The 24,365-nt window shown below is 41.7% G+C and overlaps 2 protein-coding genes across 20 annotated transcripts in view; one reads left to right on the forward strand and one right to left on the reverse strand.

The window, feature by feature from the left end:
* Nucleotides 1–801: 801 nt before the first annotated feature.
* OARD1 (O-acyl-ADP-ribose deacylase 1) lies at nt 802–6,663 on the reverse strand. Of its 4 annotated transcripts, none has more exons than XM_045498131.1 (6): nt 6,338–6,663; nt 5,628–5,707; nt 4,962–5,106; nt 3,973–4,031; nt 2,833–2,945; nt 802–1,465 (listed from the first exon to the last, which is right to left on the reverse strand). In XM_045498131.1, the coding sequence occupies exons 2-6, from the start codon at nt 5,664–5,666 to the stop codon at nt 1,363–1,365; spliced, it is 459 nt and encodes a 152-aa protein (XP_045354087.1). In that variant the 5' UTR covers nt 5,667–5,707; nt 6,338–6,663; the 3' UTR covers nt 802–1,362. The 4 variants fall into 4 exon arrangements, with proteins under 4 accessions (XP_045354087.1, XP_045354088.1, XP_045354090.1 ...); XM_045498132.1 differs by having other exon boundaries at nt 6,486–6,662; XM_045498134.1 differs by lacking the exon at nt 6,338–6,663 and adding an exon at nt 5,800–5,994.
* Nucleotides 6,664–6,929: 266 nt separating this feature from the next.
* NFYA (nuclear transcription factor Y subunit alpha) overlaps nt 6,930–24,365 on the forward strand; it is a 33,185-nt gene continuing 15,749 nt past the window's right edge. Inside the window, exons 1-4 of one of the 16 annotated variants that reach the window (XM_045498122.1) lie at nt 6,964–7,110; nt 13,314–13,446; nt 15,037–15,120; nt 17,955–18,101. In XM_045498122.1, the coding sequence (XP_045354078.1) occupies nt 13,372–13,446; nt 15,037–15,120; nt 17,955–18,101 (306 nt within the window). In that variant the 5' untranslated portion in view covers nt 6,964–7,110; nt 13,314–13,371. Of the gene's footprint in view, nt 7,111–7,335; nt 7,487–13,298; nt 13,447–15,011; nt 15,121–17,954; nt 18,102–24,365 lie in introns of those variants that run through there. The other 15 variants (XM_045498121.1, XM_045498125.1, XM_045498124.1 and 12 more) reach the window with 15 other exon arrangements.

Genomic DNA, 24,365 nt, shown 5'->3' on the forward strand with positions numbered 1-24,365 from the left:
ACCTGAGCCAAAACCAAGAGTCGGGACATTCTACTGACTGAGTCACCCTGGGACCCCTAACTTTAAATTTTTTTATTTCAAGTAGGCTGTATGCCCAATGTGGGGCTTGAATGCAAGGCCCTGCCCTTAAGAGCTGCATGCTCTACTGACTGAACCAGCCAGGTGCCCTTGTTTTAATACCATAGTAATGGTAAAACAGAAAATTCCACTAGTTTTCCCAACACCTTTGATACTGAATCCGGGGACATACTCTTTCACCATGAGCACAGGAGTGGATAAAGTGGTGCTCTCTTAGCTTAGAAAGAAAAGGGGACTAATATTTACTATTCTCCATTCCAGCTGGCTGCATACCATAACCTTCTGCTGCTTAAAAGCACAAAGAAATATAGCCAGCCCTCCACCCCACCCCAAACTACCAAACTAGAATTTCTGAAGGAAGTGGGCCTTTTTCTTAAAAAGATTCATAAGGATTTTGTTGAGAGCTGCTGATTTGTTGAGTCATTACTCTGCCCTGAGCAATTCAGCAGGCATTTACTATACGTTACCTCATTTGTTTCATGGCTGAATTCATACACGTTCAGTCACAGAAGCTTTGTGGTGGAAGAAGAAAGAGTTCACCAGGAAGGGATTCTAAACCCTCCTTTCCAGAAATACTGACCCACAGTTCTTGTCCATTCTGATTTCTTCTCACCTTGCTGCTCTTCCCCCTGGACCCTTTGTCTGATTTCTCCCAATTAATTTTCAGGCGAATCTTCCATTACCCAGGTCCAGAACAGATGTGTGTACAGAACCTCACTAGACCCCAAAAGAAAAGATATTTATTCTTCCATTTCTGTCACCACAAATATCTTGTTAACAACATAACACTCATCTTTGTAATTTAAACAAAACAAAACCCATCACTCTCTCCTAGGATGAACGTGACATTAGATTAATACTAAGCAAACTCACAAATGACAAAAGATGGAAAATTAACTGAAATGTTCATCCTTCCTGAAATTTCTCTTAAACAGCAGAGAAGTATAATCAATGCTGCCACCCAGTGGCAAGCCAAACAAGTCAGGAAGCATCCCGGAGAAAACAGGGGTCAGAGGCCCAACATCCGGTTTCCTTGCCTCCTATCAGGCCATCTACTCCTTACCTTCTTGCAAAAAACATCACAGCAACATTTCCCAAGCAATCCCTCCTCCACAGTTCCAGTCCAATCATGAGAATACAGCAACCCAAGTCTGGCCTGTGACACAGACTACTTCACATGAAACTTCCCCTGACCGAGGACTTAAATAGGCCAGTTCACCCAGTGCTATGGTCCAGTAGGGGTTAAAACAGGAGAATGTGGACACATCCAAAGCGCCTGTCTGTTCAGAGTGTGTACACAGTAATTCTGATGTCTGTTGCTTCAAACACCTCCTCAATCATTGCAGATACGTTTTCCCATTGCAGACGATCAAGACCACATCCAATCCTGAAAAAGACAAAACATCTCCGCTGGTTGTGATGAAGCTATCTGAGAAGTCACTTCTTTCCACTTCCCTTAGGCTGTACCCACTGAAAGCAAAAAGACAAATGATCTGGCCTCACACCTAGGCAGCTATGGCGGGAGTCCGCAAGTTAATTCCTATTGTGAGTCACCTAAGGCTGTTCCTAGACAGCCCCAACATCCAATAGCTGTCACTTCTCTTTTGCCTAATAAGGTACCACTTCTCAATTGTTTGAGGCTACATTTAGAAAATGTATAACTGCGGTGATATGGGAACCTCACTATCCTTCTAGATCTATTGATAAAAACTAGCTGGTATTTTTAAAATACGCTTATGATAAAGGAATGGAAGGTGAAGGAAGGTAAAAAGAAGGACAAAGGACAGGATCTCTGCAAAAAGGAAATCAAAATAAAATGTCAGGAAGTCCTGAGCTGATTGCATTTCAGTCTTTGCAACACCCTGGTGAAACATCAATCAGCCCATAAAACTCTACTACTACCTGGCACCTTTCTTCTAAGATGTTACCTTATTGATCCTCAATATCCCTACAGGAAAAAAAAAGAAGACTTAATATTGCTAATTTCACATAATTAAATCCCTGAAAAAACTGATAAAAACACCCAACAATTTCTGATACATAAGACATGAATACATTAAAGCCCAAGGTAAGATGAGGGACCTTGTAGCCACATTTATAATTAACATGGAGCTTGGAGCAAACCTGCATGCATGGTCAGCACTGACTAAAAACTAGACTGACAGGAAGAGAAATGACCCCAAGCCTATTTCCTAAAATGAAAGTAAAGAGCATGTTGAACCCCCAATGTCATTCCCTTAAGTTCCCAATAGCTAGGGTCTAAGACATTACATAAGTGACGTATCCTCTGGCTACTACCCACATGGACTACAAAACAAGCATGCAGATTAGAAGGCAGTGATAATTTACAACTTTTTCTGTACCAGATTAACGGGCTTGGGATACCTGAAGTGGCCCAGAAGAAAATCACAATTGCTCAGATTTGGTTCTTAAGCTTTTACTCCTTTAAGAACAGAGTCTCAGCCTTAGATAGAAGATGTCCAGATTCAACAGAGAGGACTCAACAACATGTCCTCCCGACTAAGCAGGCTGTGTGTTTTAATTATTCTGATTCATTCAACACAGGCTAAGAAATGGGTAAAACGTAGCCTGAGGTCTGACAACTGGTTCACTGGTGATGTTAAAAAGCTTTTAAATTTGTCCACTTTTAAGCCTGTATTTTGAGTTAGGCTTTCAAGTCATTTGTCTCCCGGTGAGACAGCAAATGTCACCACTCGATTACAAGTATTCATTCGGGGCCCTGGATTTCCTTGCCTGGGCATAGAGAGGTCGGTGACTCCATTCTTCAGACAGTGGGACTTCATGGCCTCTAAACTCTTCTGTAAGTTTTCATAAGTTGGCTTATGTGAAGCCCTTTTCTTTGTAATCTGAGTACAAAGAATGAATTTAAAACTTCCATTAGTCCAAAATGATAGCCAAAGAAAAGCCATCACATTCTCACAACATCCTGATCATTAAAAAACTATATACTTTCAGAATTCCTTAGAGCAGGACAAATCTCATATTGTCCCTTCCAGTTATGGGAGGCCCTCAGGAAAATCCACTAAACAGGGCCTGAGAAACCCAGAGAGCACCATGTAATAACTTTTCCTTTTCCCAAGAAGCCCAGGAGATTAGTAGACTGTGCCTATTGTCTATTGTTTTTAAACAAGGTAGGTCAAAGTCTCTGTGCCACTTCCAAGAGATAAGCAATGTATCTGTAACAAAAAAGAACCCATACCACCTAAAAACTTCCTGTTAAGTCTATTTATTTAGAAACCACAGTTGTTTGCTTTTCATTTCTCTATAAAGAACAAAGAGAAACTGGTAGTGTTCCAAACAAGACTGGAAGTCACATCGACCTTAAGGACAGCATCCCAAGGGCTTAAGGCATGTTCCCGTTCAGTGTGCTATCCACATCAGACTTGTAGTGGGTTGGCTGCTCTAAGTCGCTCAGCACCATCACCAAGCAGCCACACTCCTTCCAGGGCCTAAAGGTCATATGGACAGTGGAAGAATCCCACATTGAGGCAGAAGGCAGGAAAAGAGCTAAGTAATACTAGGCACTGCATTTGAGAGGGAAGAACAAAAGAAAAACTCCTTTGGGATATCCATCTTTTGAGATAGGTTTCTATCTCACCATAATTAGGAAAGAATTAAGGCACGGGGGACATCCCTAATTTTTCCAAGTCTTAGAACACAGGCTTTTGGTAGTTTTCACAGTGGAGCTGGGAGGAAGCCTCGTGCTCCTTTCCAACGCAGTGCTCCCAACAGCCACCACCACTGGACCTGGGCTGGCATGGATCAGAAGTTGTGGCCATCTTTGTCTGTCTAGAACAGAACATCACGAGCAACACAAATGCAGCAGCCCACATCCAGTCCTTAGAACACCGTAAGAACTGACCCTCGTCTTACCAAGTAATATATGTATCGCCCATCTCTCTTCAGAACAGCCACTTCTCCAGATTTCTTTTCTACAAAAAAGTTATTTAATAGTAGAAAGGTATTTAAAAAAACAACACCGATTTGCATTCTTCAATTTAAAATAAAATCTTTACAGATTTGAGTTGACTTCAGTACTAAACAATAATTTCAACTCTGAAGAAACCTAGGGTCTCTGTTAACACTTTGTTTCTTATCAGCCTTCCTTAACTTCCAGCTTTCTTATCCGTTTTCTCAGTCTTGTTTTCCTCTTATCCCGTCCTGCCCATATTTTCAAATACACCCTTACTTATTCACTTAAAAAACTTTTAATAACTTTTTCTTTTACATATAAAGAGTTACTGTGTTAAGCATTATGGAGCAGAGATGTGTAAAAGTTCCTAATTGGTGAAGAGCTTTCAATGAAGGGAAGGTGTCCCATTTACAAAGAACTACAATAAAAAGCAGTATAAACTTTTAATGGAATCACCAGTGGAGTCTCCGACCCGATAAGCCTGGACCATGATCTGAGCAACTATTGCCAAAGCTCTGCATGTGATTCTAACTCCTGTCTCTGGTTTAAAATCACTGGTAAAGTGATGGGAATGATCTGTAAGGAAGAGGTTTTAAACTCCTCTTTGAGGAGTAAGTAAAATATGGGTAGACAGGATCTTGAATGCCTAGTTAACACCTATGGACTTCATTAAGCACTTCCGTTATTAGAAGTTTCAGAAAACTGAAGTAGTATCAACAAAGTTTTATGACAGAGGAAGAGATTAGAAACGTTTATGAGAATTCAAGTTTGGTGTGATGAAGACCCAAACTGTAGGCCATTTTTGTAGAGGAAAACCTTAATCTGAAGAGTTCAAGTTCTCAGTGGTTGGGAACCACTGCATGTATATCCTATCTAATAATTAAAATGTAACCGGTGATGAAGACGGTCTAGCCAAGGCGGACGAGTAAAGCTGTTTTTCAAAACTCACGTTGATTTAACAGCTCCTGCACCCCTCCAAATTTCTTCTTGAAGAGGACAGCTATCCCAGCACCCATTCGACAATCCTCACTGATACAGTGGGCTAAAGAGTCTGTTTTGGGGCATGCAAAAAGGTCTCCTTTCACGTAAGTGATCTAAAAATGTGAAGAAGGGAAAAGAAAGGTTTTATTTGATACAGAAAAACACTAAGATATTTCTTTCATTTTTCTTTATTGTGTCTCCCACCACTGCCCCTCCTTGATTTAAAACCAAATCTGCTGCGGCACCTGGGTGGCTCATTTGAGAGACCAACTCCTGATTTCGGCTCAGGTCATGATCTCATGATTTGACACTGAGCCCCACGCTGCAAAAACAGCGTGGAGCCTGCTTGGGATGCACCCGTGCGTGCGCGCTCTCTCTCAAAACAAACAAATAAACATTAAAAAATAAATAAAACCAAAGCTGCAGAATTTAAGGAGTTAACCACAACAAATTAAAGCATGTGTAAGAGAAAAGTGATCATGATCTCTGCCTCGTACTGTATCAGCCTTTCTGAAGCAAATCAGCTGGGGAGGGAGGAAGACAATTCAATTATGGCTTTAATTAAAGTGTTTATGCTTTTGACCTTAATTATTCTGAATTTCAGTTCACCAATAAGTTAATAGTTGTTACGCACTCTGCTTCCTTCTGAATCTTCATTAGGGCTGCCGGCCATGATACTGAGTCGCTATTTCCAGAACTTAGGGGTTTCTTCAGCTACGAGAAGGGAAAAGGAAAAATGCTTAGGCAGCCTGAACATAGTATATTCAAATTCCCTGACCACCCACTTGGTAGTCTTCTTCCCCCACCATTTATCGCTGAATGGGAGTTCGTTCAGGCTCTAGAAAGTAATACAAAATTCTTCTGGGGCAAGAATGAGGAAGGATGGCTAGGTCTGGAGGCGGCCGGGCCCCGCTCGCATTTCGCGCTTTCCTTGGGGGCGCCCCGCTCGGCCAGGGGAAGGAAAGGCGGTCCCTACGACTCGTCTCCTCCTTTTTCCGCGCCCGGGCAAGGCGGATTCAGGACTGTCTCTTCTCTGCAAAACCAAAAGTACTTCCCCAGTGGGTCTGGCACACGAGACAAAAGGAGGGACTTGGCCACAGTCCCGCTGAGCAACCGAGGAGTGTCTGGACCAGGGGAGTTGTACCGCCGAACCGCAGGCGGGGAGAGGGAAGGAGGCCTCTCAAGGAAGGCTCGCCCCCATCTGCTCGTGGGGAGGGACGGGGAAGGAGTCTAGAGAGGCCTCCCGTTCTGTCTCCCACCCTAGGGCAGGTCAGCGAGGGAACAGGGCCTGTCCTAGGGTCCCGTGGGAAGGAGAGAGAAGGCTCCCTCAAAGCCCCAACATACCGGGGTTACCCTTCCACCTGGAAAGGAGTCGGCCGTTGCGAAGTCCCGCCCCGCGGGGAAGGGCTCCGGATCCAGCCCTGGTAGGTGGGAAGCAGCAGACGAACCCAGACACAGAACCAATCCAGCCACAGCCCTTAATTGCACGCACCTAAAATGGCCGCCCACCACCCGGGAGCGGGGCGGAAACAAGCCTCTCTAGCAAGCCAGCCGAACTCGCACTCTTTGGTAATGGCCGCCGAACTTCCGGCGGTAAAATCCGTGGAAAGTCCCGCCGCCGCCCGGGCATGCGTAACGAGACAGCCCGCCGCGAGTGGGGAAGAACGGCGCTTGCGCCTTAGCCCCAGGGGTGTGTCTCCAGCCACCGCAGAGAAGTGGGTGGGCAGTTGGCAAAGAAGATAGTTAGCGCCTGCGTAGTACTATGTTTAGGGCGGTGTTTGAGTTCAAGGATCTGGCGCGTCCAGAAGGCGCCTGCGTATTCCTTCTGCTGGAGATGGTGTCGAATCAGGAAAGTGGGCGTGGCTCCAGGGAACGCCTGCGCGATGCTCCCTCAACTGGGGGTGGGGTGAACCAGATGCTGGGGTTAGGGGGCGTGGTCTCAGGGGCGCCTGCGCCGAGGCGGTTGGAGGGAGGCCCGATTCCCCTTTGTTCGGGTTCGCCATTTTGCGAGGCAGCGGCAGTGGCGGCGGCAGCGGCGGCTGGAGCCTCTGATTGGGTTTCGGGGTCCGGTACTGGAGCCAATCAGCGCGGGCAGCGAACCGGGGGAGCGAGGCACGGTGAGTGTGAGGAGCCAATATCCAGCGGCCCAGAGCCGGCCCCAGCGCCCCGATTGGCGGGTCTCGCTGACCACTCAGGAGAGGCCCAGGCGCCCGTCGAGCCCCGGGAGTCTAGCTGAGCCTAGCCGAGCGGGGCGGCCGGCGGCCCCGGCCGAGGGCCTGTGAGCGCCCCGGGCCACTCCCGGCCGAGGCCTGCAGGGGGCCGCCCCGCGCGGGGATGGCGCTCTCGAGAGCGAGCACCTCTGGGTCCAGACCCTTGCTGGGTGGCTGTGCCAGTTGGGGATGCGTCCGCATTCTCCCGGCCCTTAGGCCCAATTTGTCCGGCCACAGGCGCGGGGTTGGTGGGCCTGCCTGCCACGAACGCCCATACACTCAGGTGCACACACGCTCGGGGCCTTGGCGATCTCCTTCAGGTCGTTCGGGCTTCATACTGAAGCCCTCCCTTGCACCCTCCACGCTGCGGCCCTCGGGACGGGAAATCTCCCGCGAAGGCCCGCGATCCCCAGCCTTCCGAGAGCTGGGTCTGCCTGTCTGCAGCCCACCTGGGTCGCGAGTGAGGCCTGGGGAAGGTACGCGCCGCGGCCACGGGGCCCGGAGAGCGGCGGGGAGACGGAGCCGGCCCGCCCCCGCCTCGGCGCCCTGCAGGCCCGCCCCCGCCGTCTCCCGGGTCGGGGGAGGGGGTCCGTTAGTGCGCCCACCCTCCTGCCCCGACGCGCCCCTCCTCCGTGCACGCTCGGCCTGGGTCTCTGGCCCGCCGCCGTTACCACCCCCTTTTGGCTCGTCATTTCCTCTCCTCCCCGCCCCGCTCGCCGGGGCAGAATCGCACACCTCCGTCTTGGAGTCCGACCAAGCGGTCTCCCTTTCTTGTCCTGGCTGTACAGCTGGCCAGCCCCTTCGGTGCCTGGAGCGTCACTCTTAGAAGATTGCCAGCCCTGCTCATTCCTTTTCCCGGAGCAACTCTTGTTTCTCACATCAGTAGTCTTCTCCATTGCTCATCCTGTGAACTCTCTTTTCTTTGGGAATGTAGAATTCTTTTGTTGTTGTTGTTTTCCTTTCACCTTTTTGTGTCCCTTTGAATGTGTCAGCCTTGACCCATTAGCTCAGTCCATGGGCATCTTTTGACTTATTTATTTTTGTATACTTTCTAACTTCACGTTAACGTTTTGTAAGCGGATATTTGTAGAAACTTCACAGTGTTGTGGGATTTTCGTTAGGGTGAGAAGAAGAATGCTGACAGCCATGTCTCTAGCAGTTAATTTGTACCAAGCAGCGATCTGTGTGCTGGGGAGGAATTAGGTAGAGGTAAATAGTAAATAACCTTACTTCCCTGCTGGAGATTGACAAGTGAACGACAAATTAATCCTAACGGTACAATGAGGCCAAGTTCAATTCTGTAAAGTACTGATGTGTGAGCTACCCACAGCCTCGGTGGAGGACTCAGTGTTGCCACACTTTTCATCGGCCTTGGAGGACAATGGGATTTCTGCAGACAGGAAGGAATGGAAGAGCACTACTCACAGAAAAGAACATGTGCAGAGGCACCAAACTGTGCTATTGGAAGTGGGGGAGCCGGCGGGATGGGCTAGGACGCTGGGCAGTTCTGATGAGAATTAAGGCTGGAAAGCCCAGTTGGTAAAAGTGCCTGTATATCTTGATAAGAATTTTCAGAAGCAGTTAATTTTTTGGAGGTTCAGATGGAAGAAATCTGAAAGTATGTGTTGTTGTTTTTTTTTTTTCCCAGGGTTGGAAAAACAAATTTCTGACCTGTGAGCTTCTGCTCCATAACAGCAGCTGAGTTTTGGGGCAGAAAGGGAGATTTTTCTCCTAGGACTTTAGAAATTTTTACTCGAGCACCTACTACAGTCCCTGGCACATAGAGGAGGTCTTAAGTATATGGTGCCCATTTTTATAATCATATTTAAGGCCATACAACTGGTAGGTTTCAGAAAACTCCTGATCCAGTGCTCTCTCCACTATGAAAACTTCAGAGACAGGTTTTTTTGTTTTCATTTTTTAAAATCATCTTTAAAGATGATGATTAGTAGTAAACAAGGTTATTTACTATTTACCTCTACCATGAAAGATGTTTAAGTCATCTTAAATTCATTTAATCCTTGGACATTGTCCACATTAATAGGTGGGCACCATGTCTAAGGCATTTTTTAAAACATTTATGTTTGCTTTTTGAATATTGTTTTAACCTTGGCATGTAAAAACAGATACGTCTAGTCACTTTAAAACCACCAAGCACTTTCACTAGACTTCTTTCCAAAAGGCAGTTTATAAATTAGAGTCTGGTCTCTGTTGTGTTACACATCTCTAGAGCCTCCACCGTCTGCAGAAGAACTTCTTTGCCTGGAATTTTAAGAGACTATATTCTAGCATCTAGCTTTCTTCTCTTGACATGGAGCTTTTAGTCCGCTGTTCATATCCTGCAGTTACTCTGTCCTTGCTTTTATGCTGTCTCTTCATTTAGAGTACTCCACCCCTTCCCACATCATCACATTTATAAATCCTTCTCACACTTTGGACCAGATCAGATGCCACATTTTCCTAGAGACTTCCTTGACTTAACTGTCCCCAAGTGGAAGAAATGTCTGTTCTCCATATTACCTGTTTCTCTCTTAGGGTTCCAGTAAAGATTTTTACTTTACCAAACTTAAAGATTCTTTGAAGTTAGGATCTTCGTCGGGGTTTTCTTTTTATTTCTGAAACCTTGAGGGTGGTGTCTCGCAAGTGGTGCATCATTAGTAGAGACAAGGAGCGAGTTAGGAACTCCAATCCAGAAATCTCTTGGACAGTAGGGAAGGAACAGTTATTTTTTTCTCCGGCCTTTTCACAAACAGATCAGGACTCATTTGCTGAGTTGTGAAGTCAATTTGCTGAGTAGTGCTGCTAGTTTTTTATAATGCAATAGGAAATATTAATGTGCACCTTAGGTTACACAAATCTAAGTATTCACAGAACTTGTTTCAGTTACTTTTTTTCCTCTGTTATGTATGCGATGATTCGTGATAGAAAATGTGTTTCTTCCTGTGAATTGTGGTCAAAAAAGTTTGGAAGCACTGTTACGGCCTTTACCTGGTAGTGATTATTAAGTATGGTAATTTTGAGGGGCTTTTCACATGCTTATGGTTGAGTTTTGGGAAATTTTCATTTTAAAACGTGTATAGAGCCACATAGAATGGATTCCTAGTAGTTAGCTACGTTTAGAGTTCTGCACCTTGAATTGGGAAAGAAGGGGATTTTCATGCTCGCCAAAATAGAGATACACTCGCTCTTTTGAGGGAGAAACTGTTAGGATCAAGAGCTGGACCGAGTAAATCTGGCTGACTTAATTTTGTTCAAAGCTTGGGCAGAAAAGCACTTGAGGAAAGACAGTGTCATATTATATTGCAGTTTTGCTAACTGAAGCTTGTGGTAATAGGAGCACGTGGCTTCAGTGAAGCCAGTTGGGTACGTTCTCCCCATTAGCAGTCTCAGTGTCATGCGGCAATCTGAATCTCTCATTAATGTGAGACAGAATTAGACTTGAGAACTGCTTCCTTTTTTACCCATCAAGGTATAATGGATTGAAGAGTCTTTAAATTAGAGTGTTTGTATTGCCAGGATAAACTAGGTAAGAAGAAAATCTGTACGACGTTCTATTTATTGCTCATGTACTTGATAAATTTCTGGAAATTAGTGATCAAGGAAAAAAATCTACGGGAATGGGATTTGGGTGGGGGAGGTATTGAAATAGGACATTCCTTCATGATCCTAAATTTTTAAATCAACTATTAAGGTATAGTTTAGACACAAAGCGTAATCTTTTTAAGTGTACATTTTGATGAACTTCGACAAGTTTATACACCTATGCAACCACCACAACAATAAAAATATATAAAACATTTTCATCACCCCAAAAAGTTCAGATGCTATATCCCAATCAACTTCCCACCCTCACCCCTTCCCCCCTTTCCAATCCCAGGAAACCACTGACCTGTTTTCTGTCTCTAGGCTATTGTGGTCTTTTTAGGGTTTCATATAAATGGAATCCTTTGCTCTTTTGTATCATGACCTAAGCGTCATTAGTTTACAAACATAAATCTATTGTACTGCAGTTAAAGACAAGATAGTTCAGGGAAGACCATTAACTTCCCTGGCAGGGCCACTTAGTCTTGTTGAAAACCCGATTTTCTGTACTGTTCCCAGAATCTCTCAGGAGCTGACTTCGTCAACTAGCTCAGGAGTGAACCGGTGTAAAAATCAGAAAGTCAGTTTGTTCGTATGCAGTGAGAAATAACCATCAAGTTTACTTGTGTTGCTGATCACATTTGCTCTCTGTTGCTATATCTGTATGTAAATCCAAATTAGATAGTTGCTTGGTGAGCATTCTATCAGAGCAAGGGGAGTGAGTTGGCTCCCATATGGCTACAGAACATCATGCTGTGGCAGCATAGTCATCCTGTCCTTATTTATGGCTCTCTTACTCTGCCTACCCTTTTGGTTATGAGTAATAGGCCATGCACACATTTTAGTACAAACGTTTTCCAAACATATAGTGAAGTTGAAAGAATTTTACAACGAACACCAGCATACCCATTCCCTAGAGTCAGCTGTTCACGTCGTACCATACTTGACTTACCGGGTATTTCTATCCATTCATCTACCAATCCATCTTATTTTTTGATGCATTTCAAAGTGAACGTTAGACCTCAGTATACTTCTTCCTAAATACTTGCACATGCACTTGAATTTATTTTATCTCTTTCACACCATATTGAGACAGCTTGCAAGTAATTAATCTCATCTAGCATGTGTGGATTTATGGATAGTAGTGCATCACTTTGCTTATGTAACCTGCAGTTCATTTGGCTGACGTAAGTTTATCATTCAAATTTTGGAACATATGAAGGCCTAGAGAAAAGTTGGGGCAAAGATTTATCTACATTTTGCTTATATATATACCTGTACCTTCCCCATACTCCCAAGGTGAATTAGTCTTTGGCAGTTGGTATAATTTTAAATTTCGAATCAAGTCTATCCAAGGTTCTCAAATATTTCCATTTATCTAATCATGTCCTTATTTCAGAAGAGTCTGTAACTGATAAGGGTTGTGAGAAGGATAAATTTGAGCAAGGCCTGGATATTCGATAATATTAAAGACTTAGTAATTTTGTAATGTTTGAAATGATACTGTAGAGACAATATTGTGATAAACTGGTAAAGACAAAAGAAGAGCCTTTACTCTTTAGAGATAGATGCTGAAGTGTTCACAGAATTTTGGAATAATACAGTGTCTGGGATTTATTTCAAAGTAACTTAGGGGTGAGTGGAAAGTGGACGAGTTGTGTGAGACAGGATTGAGCATGGTTAAGAGTTGGAGATGGCTGTGTAGGGTTCATTAATGATCTCACTACTCTTGTATAGGTTTGGAAACTGCCATAAAGAGAATTAAAATTATATAATAAAGGGTAGGCTATTACTAGGCATTCAAATGCAAGAGTGAGGGAAACTTAAGTTCTTTTTAGAGGAACTCATAGCCTCAATATGTTGTATAAAACTTTCCTTCTATTTAATCTGTAAACATCATTTTTGCCATTACTATAACTTCTTATTCCTTCCTCTGAATTAAAATGCAAAACCCTAAGCCTTTGTTCGAGCTATCTACTTAATGAAGATTTTGATAAGCAAAATAGTTGATTTCAGGTCTGGGTAATTGACTTACTAAGCAATAAACCCTGAAGTTTTAAATTGCAGACCATATGTAGAGAACTGGAGTAACCCCTTTGGTATAGTATTGGCAGGCAGCAAATGTATGTTATAAATTGAAGAAACTGTTTCTCCTCTGAAGTCATGTGCAGGCCTGGGAACTAGTGTTAAATGGGTCTTGCAACAAAGTGACACTGTAGTTTAAGGAGTATTTTTCTAAGATGGAAGTGTTGCACTACTGGTAGTATTGAAAGGTAAGGCTGCCGGTAAGAAATGACTAAAAGCACTTTTAAGACATGTGAAATGGCATTATGATGTTGTTGGCATGAGTGTGCCCTGTAATCGTAGACACAAATGATATCAAAATGAACATTTCCTATTCTCTTCCCCAGTTTTCTTACAAATGAAGCACAGCAGTAAGTTATCGATGTTAATTGTCTGGCGAGGCATTTGTTAACAATCTCACTTAGTTTCTTTCCCAACCTTTCTAATAGGAGTGCGTTTTGCAGTCTTCTAGGACCTCCAGAGTGAAACTCACTGTGGCCAGGATTCTAACTTGGAGGGATCATGGAGCAGTATACAGCAAACAGCAATAGTTCGACAGAGCAGATTGTTGTGCAGGCTGGACAGATTCAGCAGCAGGTATGGACGTAAAACTGCTTTAAACAGCACAGCGATGGGGCCGATACTGGCACTGCTTAAGTGGGGATTTAGAGGTACCAGATCTTAGGAATAATAGGTCTGGTGACTTGTGCCGAAGGGCTTTTTGAAGATTGGATTTGTTGCGCTTTCTCTCATCATGTGTTCAGAGCTCTGTAGTCTGTAGTCAGTCTGTAACTACATAGAACTTGCTCTTTACGGGAACCTGGTTTAATATGAAATTGCGCATTTTATTTTACTAAAAGTCAAAATAGTCTGTTCTCAGATGGAAATTTGGAACTTTGCGTTTTTTCTGGATTCAGTTTTGTTGTTTCTTTTCTTGATGAAGCTAGCCTGTGATCTTTTAAGGCTTCGGCCACAGTAGATAAACCAAGATAGCCCACTTCCAAGAAATCCACTGGTTTTCGATTCGATCTGCCACGATGCTTATTTTGAAAAGCTCTAGATCAAAAAAAAAAAAAAAAAAAAGAAAAGCTCTAGATCAACATGAGGTTAATAGACAACCACTCTTATGGGTAAGCTCATATTAGAAAGGAATTCCCTGCCGGTTTATTCCTAATTAAGATAGATTCCTTTCTTGAATTTATACAGAGATGATATTTTCTGACGCTCTATTCCTGGCTTCCTTTTAGTAAAAAGTTTACTTGTTTTTCTCCCTCGAAGAAAAGAAATTTGTCACTCATTGACTGGACCTGAGGCCAAGATTGGGAATGTTTTGTTTCCAAAAGGGAACTTGGAGAATAGAGAAAAGTAGATGGTAGGACATCTACCATCTAATGATCAAAGGAAAGAGCTGACTCTTGATTAAAAGAGTAATTATTTAAATTCCTTCACTGGCTTTCCTTCCACACAGCTGCTGTGGCTCTGGCAGCTTCCTTCAACCGCCTTCTTAGGAAAGGGGATTCCACAAAGGGCCCTCTATTCACACCAGTGCCCTGATGGACAAATTCTTATTCTGTTAGAACTTAACCATTAGAGGTTATAAATATTAGGTTAAATCACTGAAAACATTGTTTCCCAGGTAATCCAGTTGAGTAGAAGTAATCTTAGTTTGGGCACATGAGAGCACTGACCAGCATGAAGATGATTTTGATTCACAGTGATTGCTTCATTCTTTCTATCTGGTGATTGTATTTAAGTCCCAGAAATTCTTCATTGTAGCTTCAAAGCTGTAGAAACCTGATAACTTTGTGGTTGTGAACTCATTTGAGGAAATAAAAGGAGCATTAAAATCACGATAAGCAGAAGGATCAAATGCTTATTTCCGGGGGGAAGGGTTGCATTAAAAATTTTTGTGTTAATGATGACAACTATTTTGATTATTGAGTCATGGAAGTGTGTTTTGAGTTTCACTCGGGGGACAAGGGCTAATATCTTTAATCCTGCTTGCTACCCACAACAAAAGAGCTTCAGTATAGGGAGTCTGTACAGTTTGAAAGTCCTCCGCTGGGTGGGACTGTTCAAAGAAGACTCCCTCCCTCTCCCGTAAGAGGTAAGGTGTATTCTCATGTCTTGATCTATACATTTCCTTCCTGATACATTTCAAGCTCTTCCTGTTCCTGTTCTCAGCAGCAGGGTGGTGTCACTGCTGTCCAGTTGCAGACTGAGGCCCAGGTGGCATCCGCCTCAGGCCAGCAAGTCCAGACCCTCCAGGTAGTGGTGCCCTCTCTGATTCTCTGTAAGCACTGCATGAACTTCTCCTGTCCTCACGTCTGGTGCTATTTGTGGTAGGGTCTCAAGCAGGAATGGCAAAGTCAATTGCATGTCTTTGATGCTGTTAACTTGTCTTTGAGGCTTATAAGATTCCAGTTTCCTCATGTTTCATGCCTAGTCATGTAGTGACTTCATGTCCATTTCCTGAAAATTGAATTTGGCTGCTGTGTGTCTTTGGGGATACCTGGCAAGGAAATGGTGTAAGTGACACGAAGAAATTCTTACAAGTGGCATTAGAATCTGTTTGGAGCTCAAGCTCTGTAATCAGATTGCATGGTAAACTTTTGTGAATTTGTGTTATAGTGGAACAGAAAATACCTAGAGTTAGAGGGCGTTTTATTTTCATTAAAAGGGCAACTCAGCTCAAAACAATCATTGTACTTGGCAAGGTTTATCTAATCAGTGAATCTTGTTAATCTCTTAACTGTTGCCTTTTCACTACCTTTCCTGGGGAAACCATGACCTATTTTATTATTAGATTTGCAAAGACTATCCTATACCTCTTGGTTGGACAGAGGTGGCATATGCTTTCTAGAAGTCTCAAGTCTTATAGCCACTATAAGAACTCTTACTTAACCAGTGCAGTTCCCCTAACGTTGTATATGGCCAAGTTAAATGTCTGAAATCGGAGGTATGTTTTGGCCAGTTCCTATGTAAAAACGAGAGTAGAAGCATAAGTCTTCTCTGTGTCTGCCTGTTACTTTGATTAAAATGACTGTATTTTTGAGAAATTGGCAAAATTTGAGTGCCCTGCCTTTTTTCCTCCAGTGAATGGAAATGATTCAAAGTAGGACCTAGAATGCAGAACTGGCATCTCATTAGTGCTGCTCAACGTCCTGCAGTTACATGCCCCTTGCTGCGATCCTTTTACGTTAACCTTTCAGCCCCAGCCCCACACCTGCCACCGTGTCTCATGATGTCCTGCAGTCCATTCGGAACATAAACTAGGCCACAAAAGGCTAAGCTTGTAGGTGCTCCCAAACTATGTTCGAACCTCTGACTTCAACAGCTTGTTGTTCATGCTTCTCATGCTTGCTTCATCTTTTTGATATATAAAACAGTATTGTCATTAACCACTTGTGGAATGGGAATGTAACATGCTCTTAACTGTATGGCTTCTTGTCTGATGCATGTGTCGTTGTAATCACTCATATGTCGTAAACACAGTGGGCTCCTTGGAATCTTCCAACAGTTTATCAGTTACACGTTTAGCATGTCAGTGAGGGGAGAAGTTTAAGATGATGGGTAGTCAGAAAATCATGAACAGTTGTGCCTTAAAACTTGGGTTTCTTACTTATGTAGATTTTCTTAGAAATGGCGACACCTTATGGAAATGATGAAGACCTTTCCTCTAGGGGTCTCATTATTTTGAAGAACTTTAAATACTTCTCTCAGTTATTCATGTAATAAATATTCAGAACAGTCCTTTCTGATGGAGTATATGCAAGCATGACTGTGGCAAAGGGAATTTAATTTGATAAGGAAAGGAGAAAACATGAGAGGATCGGATTGTAAAGTCCTTTAAAAAGTAAAGTGGAATTTCTCTGAACAGTTTATAAAACTTAGGATTTCAGCGTTCCTGAAGCTTCTGACGCATTTGGTGTAGGCAGTGGTGGTGGTGAGGAGGGGGCCTTAATATCTAATTGGTTTGTCTAGGGCAGATTGATCTTTTCACCAATTACTGTTATTTAAACATACTTGCAATGGCATTAAGAATGAATCTTTTAGTCATGTGAAAAGTCTTGTGTTCTGCTACGAATAATTCCTCAAAACAAAGATAGCATCTGTAAATGAAAGTTTTGGACTTCTAGCTGTTCTTTTGAACATTCCATTTTACTTCTAACATGGCTTGTTTTTTGGTTTCCAGAATGCATTCAGTTAGGTATTTTTATATTGGGACTCAAGACGTTACAGAGCACGTATAATGCCTTGACTTCTAGAGTAGTCCATTTACTCGAAGAGCTTGAAAGTTGGGAGATTTTTGGTACACTTGAGTGTGTAATTCCCATAGTTATCACTGCTTCTGTTAAAACTGAAACAGCTATGCAGATATCACAGAGTCCAGTGTGAGGAATTCTCCCACAGAGATTGAAAACTGACCAGAAGCTATTTCTGGGCCTTTTCCTATTTCTGGGCCTTTTCCTATTTCTGGGCTCTTGAAACAACCATAGGACTAGAAGTCCCAGAGTGAGATGAAGAGGGTAGAAGTTGTGTATTTCATTTATGCCTGAGAGACTATGGAGAAAAAGGGTCTTCTCCATAAGCTTCCAGAGCTGCTTGCTACCCAGCCTCCTGCAGTCTCTGCTGGGTAGTTTGATTTATTCCTTCCAGGTCATTTAGAATTTACACTCAGCCACCATCACCACCATCAACTCCCTCCCCCCCGCCCCGTCATTGCTTCCTCTCCAGCCTTCCCTAGAAACTATTCCTGAATATTGGTCTCAAAAGATACATAGTCTGAATATTTTGATAAGTACTTTGTGTGGATTTAGCCTGTACTTGCTGATAAATGCCTTATATCTGTGGAGACTTCCTAACGACCCTGAATATACTTCATTATATCTGACCTTAAAGTCTTCAACTTGGCGTTTAGTCAAAGACAGAGTATTTTTGAAGAAGATAACTTAAGGACAAGGACTTGAGACTTACTTCCTTGGTGTCTCTCCTACCTTTTCCCCCTCCACCAAGGCCGCAGAATAATTCCAGTGATTACCTTTTGGTGAAAACCATTTTGTGTCTCATGTTACTTCATTGTTTCTTATTTTATTTCATTCTAGGTCCAGGGGCAGCCATTAATGGTACAGGTCAGTGGAGGCCAGTTAATCACATCAACTGGCCAACCCATCATGGTCCAAGCTGTCCCTGGTGGACAAGGTCAAACCATCATGCAAGTACCTGTGTCTGGGACACAGGGTTTGCAGCAGGTGAGTGATGCAAAAAAGGTTTGAACAGAGTATCAGAATAGAGGTCTTAAAGAAGAGGCTGTTAGAAACTGTTAGACGATTGATTTTACGTTTAAGTGTTTGCCAGCCTACATTCACAGTCACTTTTCTACTTTTGTGGTATCCATGATATAAAGCAGAGCTGTATAGAAATTGGGCATTTCTGGGAAGGACTAACATATGAGACATGATCTTAAGCCTGTTAAGAATACAAAAAGATGAGGGTCTAGTTTAATAGAAGTAATTCATTGGTTTGATCTTTGTCAGAGCTGGGAACTGAGGGAGGGAATTCACAGTGTGCTTCGGAAATTGTAGTTTTTGGTCAGGGATGTCATCCTTTCGTTTCATTCCAAGTAATTTATAGTTTGAATTACCTAGTAGATGATGAAAAAGAAAGTATTTCAGTCCAATCCCATTGCACACCCGTAAAGCTATAGTTAGAGCAAAATTTATAACCCTTAAATACTTTTATTTTAAAAGAACTGAAAGCTGGGATTTCTTTCATAAAGTTAGGAAAAGAATAAAATGAGCAAAAAAGTAGATTAAAGTTAAAGAAGAAAACTACCAAAAATGTAGGAAGGGTAAATAGAAGCGGATTCTTTAAACAGATCAGTAAAGTAGTTAGGTAAAGCCACAGGAGAGACTGATTCCAAAACCGAAAACAGGTAAAAAACAAGACATGCACCTCTGTGGGTGGCATCAAGTTTTTAAAAACTAGAGGAATTTTTATCAAGTAGGTAAAAATTAAAAAAAGTTTATATCCAGTGCTAGAATGTATGCAGGGAAAAGGAAACACTCATCATTATAGATAATTTAAAATTCTGAAGGCATCTCGCTGTTAAGTACACAAGCATAAACTGTTGCTCTTTCTGCCCCACTTCTGAGAATCTTTTGTGTAAGAAGAAGAGCATCCGTGTATGGGGAAATGTACAAAGACATTTATTGCGACACCGTACTAACAAAAAAAAAAAAAAAAATTGTGACCTGAATGTCCATTTCATCAATAAGGATAAAGAAATGGCTGAATACATCATACTCCATATATGGAATATTTTGTCCTTATTGAAAAAGATGAATTGTTAGCTGGGGAGGTAGTCAATATTGAAGTATTTTTAGTAAAAAATAATTTGCAGAGAAATACATACTAAGTGATTTCTGTAATGAATAGCCAAACACCCGTGGGTGTATAGGTTTGTATATCTATGTTTCATTTTAACAGTTAAAATGATCGCATTAATAATTTAGTTTTTCTTACCGCCTTTAATCCCTTTATGATGATTGGTCAATTTGATGAATCAGAATTTATAATTTGCAAAGTGTATTCAGAGAATTTTTTTTTTTTTGCTTTATTTTTGGTTTTTTGCTTTTATGAGTAAGGTTACTGTAAATGTGTTTGAGTGCGATTGCTTCATTTTTCAGTTGAATTCTTAAGGTAATTTCTTTGGAGTGGGAGGATTGCTTGAGCAAAGGGTAAGATCATTTTTAAGGCTATTGGCATATTTTTGCCAAGATAGAGTTGTAGTTAGGATTAAAAATAGTTTCCACATTGGTACATGCATGAATGTATGAGGCTTTAAATGTATTTTGTGAGCGTGCTTGCCGCAGCTTCATACTGCTGTTTCATTTCTGTCCTTCCTCTCATGGCCTCCTCTTAGCCCTCTTTGTCACACCTTCCTCTCCACTGTCAAATAGAAACAGTGTGATAGAACACCAGGAATAGTGTACTGTGAGTGCAGTGACCTGACTTTCATTCCCAAGTCTGCCATTAAACAGGATTTCTGATCTTGGCCAAGTCATTTGATTGTCCTTACTCTCATCCAAAAATGGAGTTTATATCAGGTGATTCTTAGGGTTCATTCCAGCTCTAAATTCTGTGATTTTATGAGGGGGTTTTTTGGCCTTTAAGAGACTTTGAGAGGTTATTTATTTCATTGCCTTCCCTCCCAAGTAGGACTATAGTCACACCATCCTGGAGAAATTCTTTTCTGTTAACCTGTATAAAGCTCTAGGTACAATTCTATAGAAGAGTATTTTTTAGCCTTTGTTTTGTTGTGTGTGTGTTTTTAACCTTTTTTTTTTTTTTTTTTTGATTATATGCTCTATTTTAGAATTCCAGTGAAACCTATATCCCCTTAGAAAAGGTGCAGATGTCCAGATACATGCTAACTTTGAGTGTAATTTTGGGTTAAGATCCTTGGCTTGATAAAGTCAGTAGAACCAAAGTAGAAAGAGGGAAAAAAAAAAGGCAAGAATATTGGAAGTTGATATATAACAAAAATAGTATAAAATATCAGTGAAGAAGTAGTTTAAGAATGACATAGAAAAAGAGAATCGATGTCTACTTCATACTATATACTTGGTAGATTCATAGGTCTAAATGTAAAAAAGCATGCTTGGAAACTATTAGACTTTATTTCCTGGAGAATTTTCTTTATATTGTGGGGGTAGAGAAGGATTTTTTTAAAGACATAAAAACCAAATTGATTTGCCTACTTTAACTATGTATATACATCAAAATGTAAATAAAAGGGTGCAGGTGTGCAGAAGATATTAACACATAAAGCTCGGTTTGTATCCAAAATACATAAAGAACGTTTATGTATTGATACAAAAATAACAGTCCAGTAGGAAAATGGGCATAGAATATGAACAGATGGAAAAAGAAACCTAATGACTAAAATAAGTATTCCTTGCTATTTGAAACTCAGGAAATAGATTCAGATAACTAAATTGTTTACTTATTTATTTGCTACTACTTCCTAAGTGCCAACTTTGAGCTGAGTATTTGGGAGAAGTAGTTAAGAAGACCTAGGTAGCGGATTCTGGGAAGATGGCAGAGCAGGACATACCAGGAATCTGTGTCCCCACCTACACAACAATTGCATTGGCAGAATTTGATATAAACTATTTTGGAACTCTGGAGTTTATTGAAAACTTTTTTACTTCTATTGAAGTTAATTTCAGTAAGTTTCTGCTTTTAGCCCAGTACCAGCTACCCACTACCCTAGCAGGCAGCTGCACACGTGTCTTAGAGGAGCTTATGAGCAGTTTATAGGAGCCAAGGTGAGCAAAGTGGACCTTGTCCTCTAAAATCAGAGATCACTGATTGCTGTTTCTGATCACAGAGGTGCAAAGACCAGCAAGATACATGGAGCAGAAACTGACAGATTTGAGGGGAGAAATCGACAACTCTACAATAATAGTTGGAGACGTCAGTACCCTCCTCCTCTTAACAATAGGCAGAACAACCAGACAGAAGATAAGTAAAGGAATAAACTACATAAAACAATAGGCCGACTAGATAAGACAAGCATATACAGAATAATCAACAATAGCATAAACATTTTCCTCAAGTACATCTGGGACACTTTCCAGGAAAGACCATATGTCAGGTCACAAATTAAGTCTTAAGATAGATTGCATATAAAGTATCTTCTCTGACCACAGTGGGATGAAGTTAGAAATTAACAACAGAAATAAAAGTGGAAAAGTCACAAATTGTGGAAATCAAACAGTACACTCTTAAATAAACAATGGATCAAAGGAGAAATTTCATGAGCAATTAGAAAGTACAGGTGAATGAAAACAAAGGCACAACATACTAAAATTCACAGGACATGGCAAAAACAGTGTTCAGGGGGAAATTTATGGCTATAAATGCCTACATTAAAAAATAAGAAAGATTGACAATCCACAACCTAACCTTATAACTTAAGGAATGAGAAAAAGAATGAATTAAACCCAAAGCTGGCCAAAAGAAAGAAAGAACAGAGATAAATGAAATAGAAAAACAATAGAGAAAACAAAGGAGACCAAAAGTTGGTTCTTTGAAAATAATCAACAAACTTGGCAAATCTTTAGCTAGATAGACTAAAGAAAAAGTCTCAATAACTAAAATCAGAAATGAAAGTGGTGGGGGCAGGGGTGCCTGGGTGGCTCCGTCGGTTGAGTGTCTGGCTCTTGATCTCAGCTCAAGTCATGATCTCACAGTATGTGAGTTCGAGCCCCATGATGGGCTCTGTGCTGTCAGCACACAGCCTGCTTGGGATTCTGTCTCTCCTTCTCTATGCCCCTCCCCAGCTTGTGTTTTCTCTTTCTTTCAAAATAAATAAATAAGCTTAAAAAATTTAATAAAAAAAAGAAATGAAAGTGAGGATGTTACTACCAATTCTACAGAAATGAAAAGATCATAGGAATATTATGAGTGAGGGAGGAGTTAAGATGGCAGAGTAGTAAGGGGCACCCTGTGCTTGCATCCTCCCTCAAACACAGCCAGATAAATATCAAACCATTCTGAACACTTAAGAAATCTTGAGGCCTGAAAGAACTGCACATGCAAAGGGAGAAAAATGGCCACACAGTGGAAGGTAGAAGTTTCAGAGAGGTGATTTGGGGGGAAAAAAGAACTGTGGGTGCTGCGGAGGGGAGGGAGCACTGATCATGGAGAGAGAGAGCAAGAGAGCAGTGTGCAGGGGATTGCACAAGAAAAGCTCTTCCCCAAAACCATTGACTGGGAAAGGAAGAAGGGCTGGTTATTGCAAGTGTTTGCAAGCAGTGGAGCTAAGAGTCTAAAGTTTTGAAAGTCCACACCATTGTTAGAATCCTGCCTGGCTGGCTTAGTGGTTCTCCTGTGGGGAAAGAGGGCAGAGGCCTATGAGCAGACAGCATGCTCTGAAGATCTCCTGGGTTGCACAGGGAGCAACAGTTCCCCTTTTTGGAGGCATTTAGGAGAGGTGGCACTGCTTCTTGGGACAGAAGAGAAGGTGGGTGCCACTGAGCGGCCACATTAATTAGCATAGCAGCAGAGGCACCTGCTGAAAGCAGCTAACCTGGAAGCCAGCTTTTAGCTGCGCTTTACCATAAACTCCTAGCATCATGTAATCCTGTGAGTAGAACAAACCAGCACCAGCCACCACACGGCAAGACCCTCCCCTAGAGGATCAGCATGGGTCTGCACTGTGCCCCTAAAATTTGGAGTTTTGAAATCCAGCTACACACCTGAGGTAAAAATTGAGAACACCCAAATATATATGTGTGTGTGTGTGTGTGTGTGTGTGTGTGTGTGTGTGTGTGTAATCAATTAACAAACATAAACTCATTGATAATAATTTGATAACAGTAGAGGACTTTAACACCCCCCTTTACAGCAATGGACAGATCATTTAAGCAGAAAATCAACAAGGAAACAATGGCTTTGAATGACATACTGGACCAGATGGACTTAACAGATACCTACAGAACATTTCATCCTAAAGCAGCAGAATATACGTTTTTCCCAGTGCACTCAGAACGTTCTCCAGAATAGATCACATACTGGGTCACAAATCAGACCTCAAGAAGTACAAAAAGATTAAGATCATACCATGAATATTTTCAGACCACAATGCTACGGAACTTGAAAGTCAACCACAAAAAATTTTGGAAAGACCATAAATACTTACAGGTTAAAGAACATCTTACTAAAGAATAAATGAGTTAACCAGGAAGTTAAAGAAGAAATTAAAAAAAAAAAAGACATGGAAGCAGATGGAAATGAAAACACGACAGTCCAGAACCTTTGGGATGCAGCAAAGGCAGTCATAACAGGGAAGTATGTAGCAATACAGGCCTACCTCAAGAAGCAAGAAAAGTCTCACGTATATCAGCCTAACCTTACACCTAAGGAACAGCAAATAAAGCCTAAAGCCAGCAGAAGGGAAATAAAAATTAGAGCAGAAGTGAATGCTATAGAAACAAACAAGCCCAGTAGAACAGATCAATGAAACTAAGAGCTGGTTCTTTGAGAACAATTAATGAAATTGATAAACCCCTGCCAGACTTCTCAAAAAGAAAAGACAAAGTACCCAAATAAATTAAATCATGAAGGAAAGAGGAGAGATCATAGCCAACACAACAGAAATATAAACAGTTATAAGAATATTATGAAAAATTATGCCAACAAACTGGGTGAACTGGAAGAAATGGATAAAGTCCTGGAAACATAAAACTACCAAAACTGAAACAAGAAGAAATAGAAAACTTGGACACACCCATAACCAGCGAAGAAATTGAATCAATAATCAAAAATCTCCTAACAAACCAAAGTCCAGGGCCAGGTAGCTTCCTAGAGGAATTCTACCAGACATTTAAAGAAGAGTCAATACCTATTCTTTTGAAACTGTTCCAAAAAATAGAAATGGAAGGAAAACTTCCAAACTCTTACAAGGCCAGTATTACCTTGCTTCCAAAACCAGACAAAGACCCCAT

The sequence above is a fragment of the Leopardus geoffroyi genome, chromosome B2 (assembly GCF_018350155.1).
Source record: "Leopardus geoffroyi isolate Oge1 chromosome B2, O.geoffroyi_Oge1_pat1.0, whole genome shotgun sequence".
NCBI classification, from domain to species: domain Eukaryota; kingdom Metazoa; phylum Chordata; class Mammalia; order Carnivora; family Felidae; genus Leopardus; species Leopardus geoffroyi.

Coding starts and splice junctions, on each gene's coding strand:
- OARD1 (XM_045498131.1), bottom strand. CDS start 5,666: ATGGCCGGCAGCCCTAATGAAGATTCAGAAGGAAGCAGA. Junction 4,032..4,961: donor GCAGGAGCTGTTAAATCAAC/GTGAGTTTTGAA, acceptor ACTTTTTTGTAG/AAAAGAAATCTGGAGAAGTG. Junction 2,946..3,972: donor GGCGATACATATATTACTTG/GTAAGACGAGGG, acceptor CTTTGTACTCAG/ATTACAAAGAAAAGGGCTTC.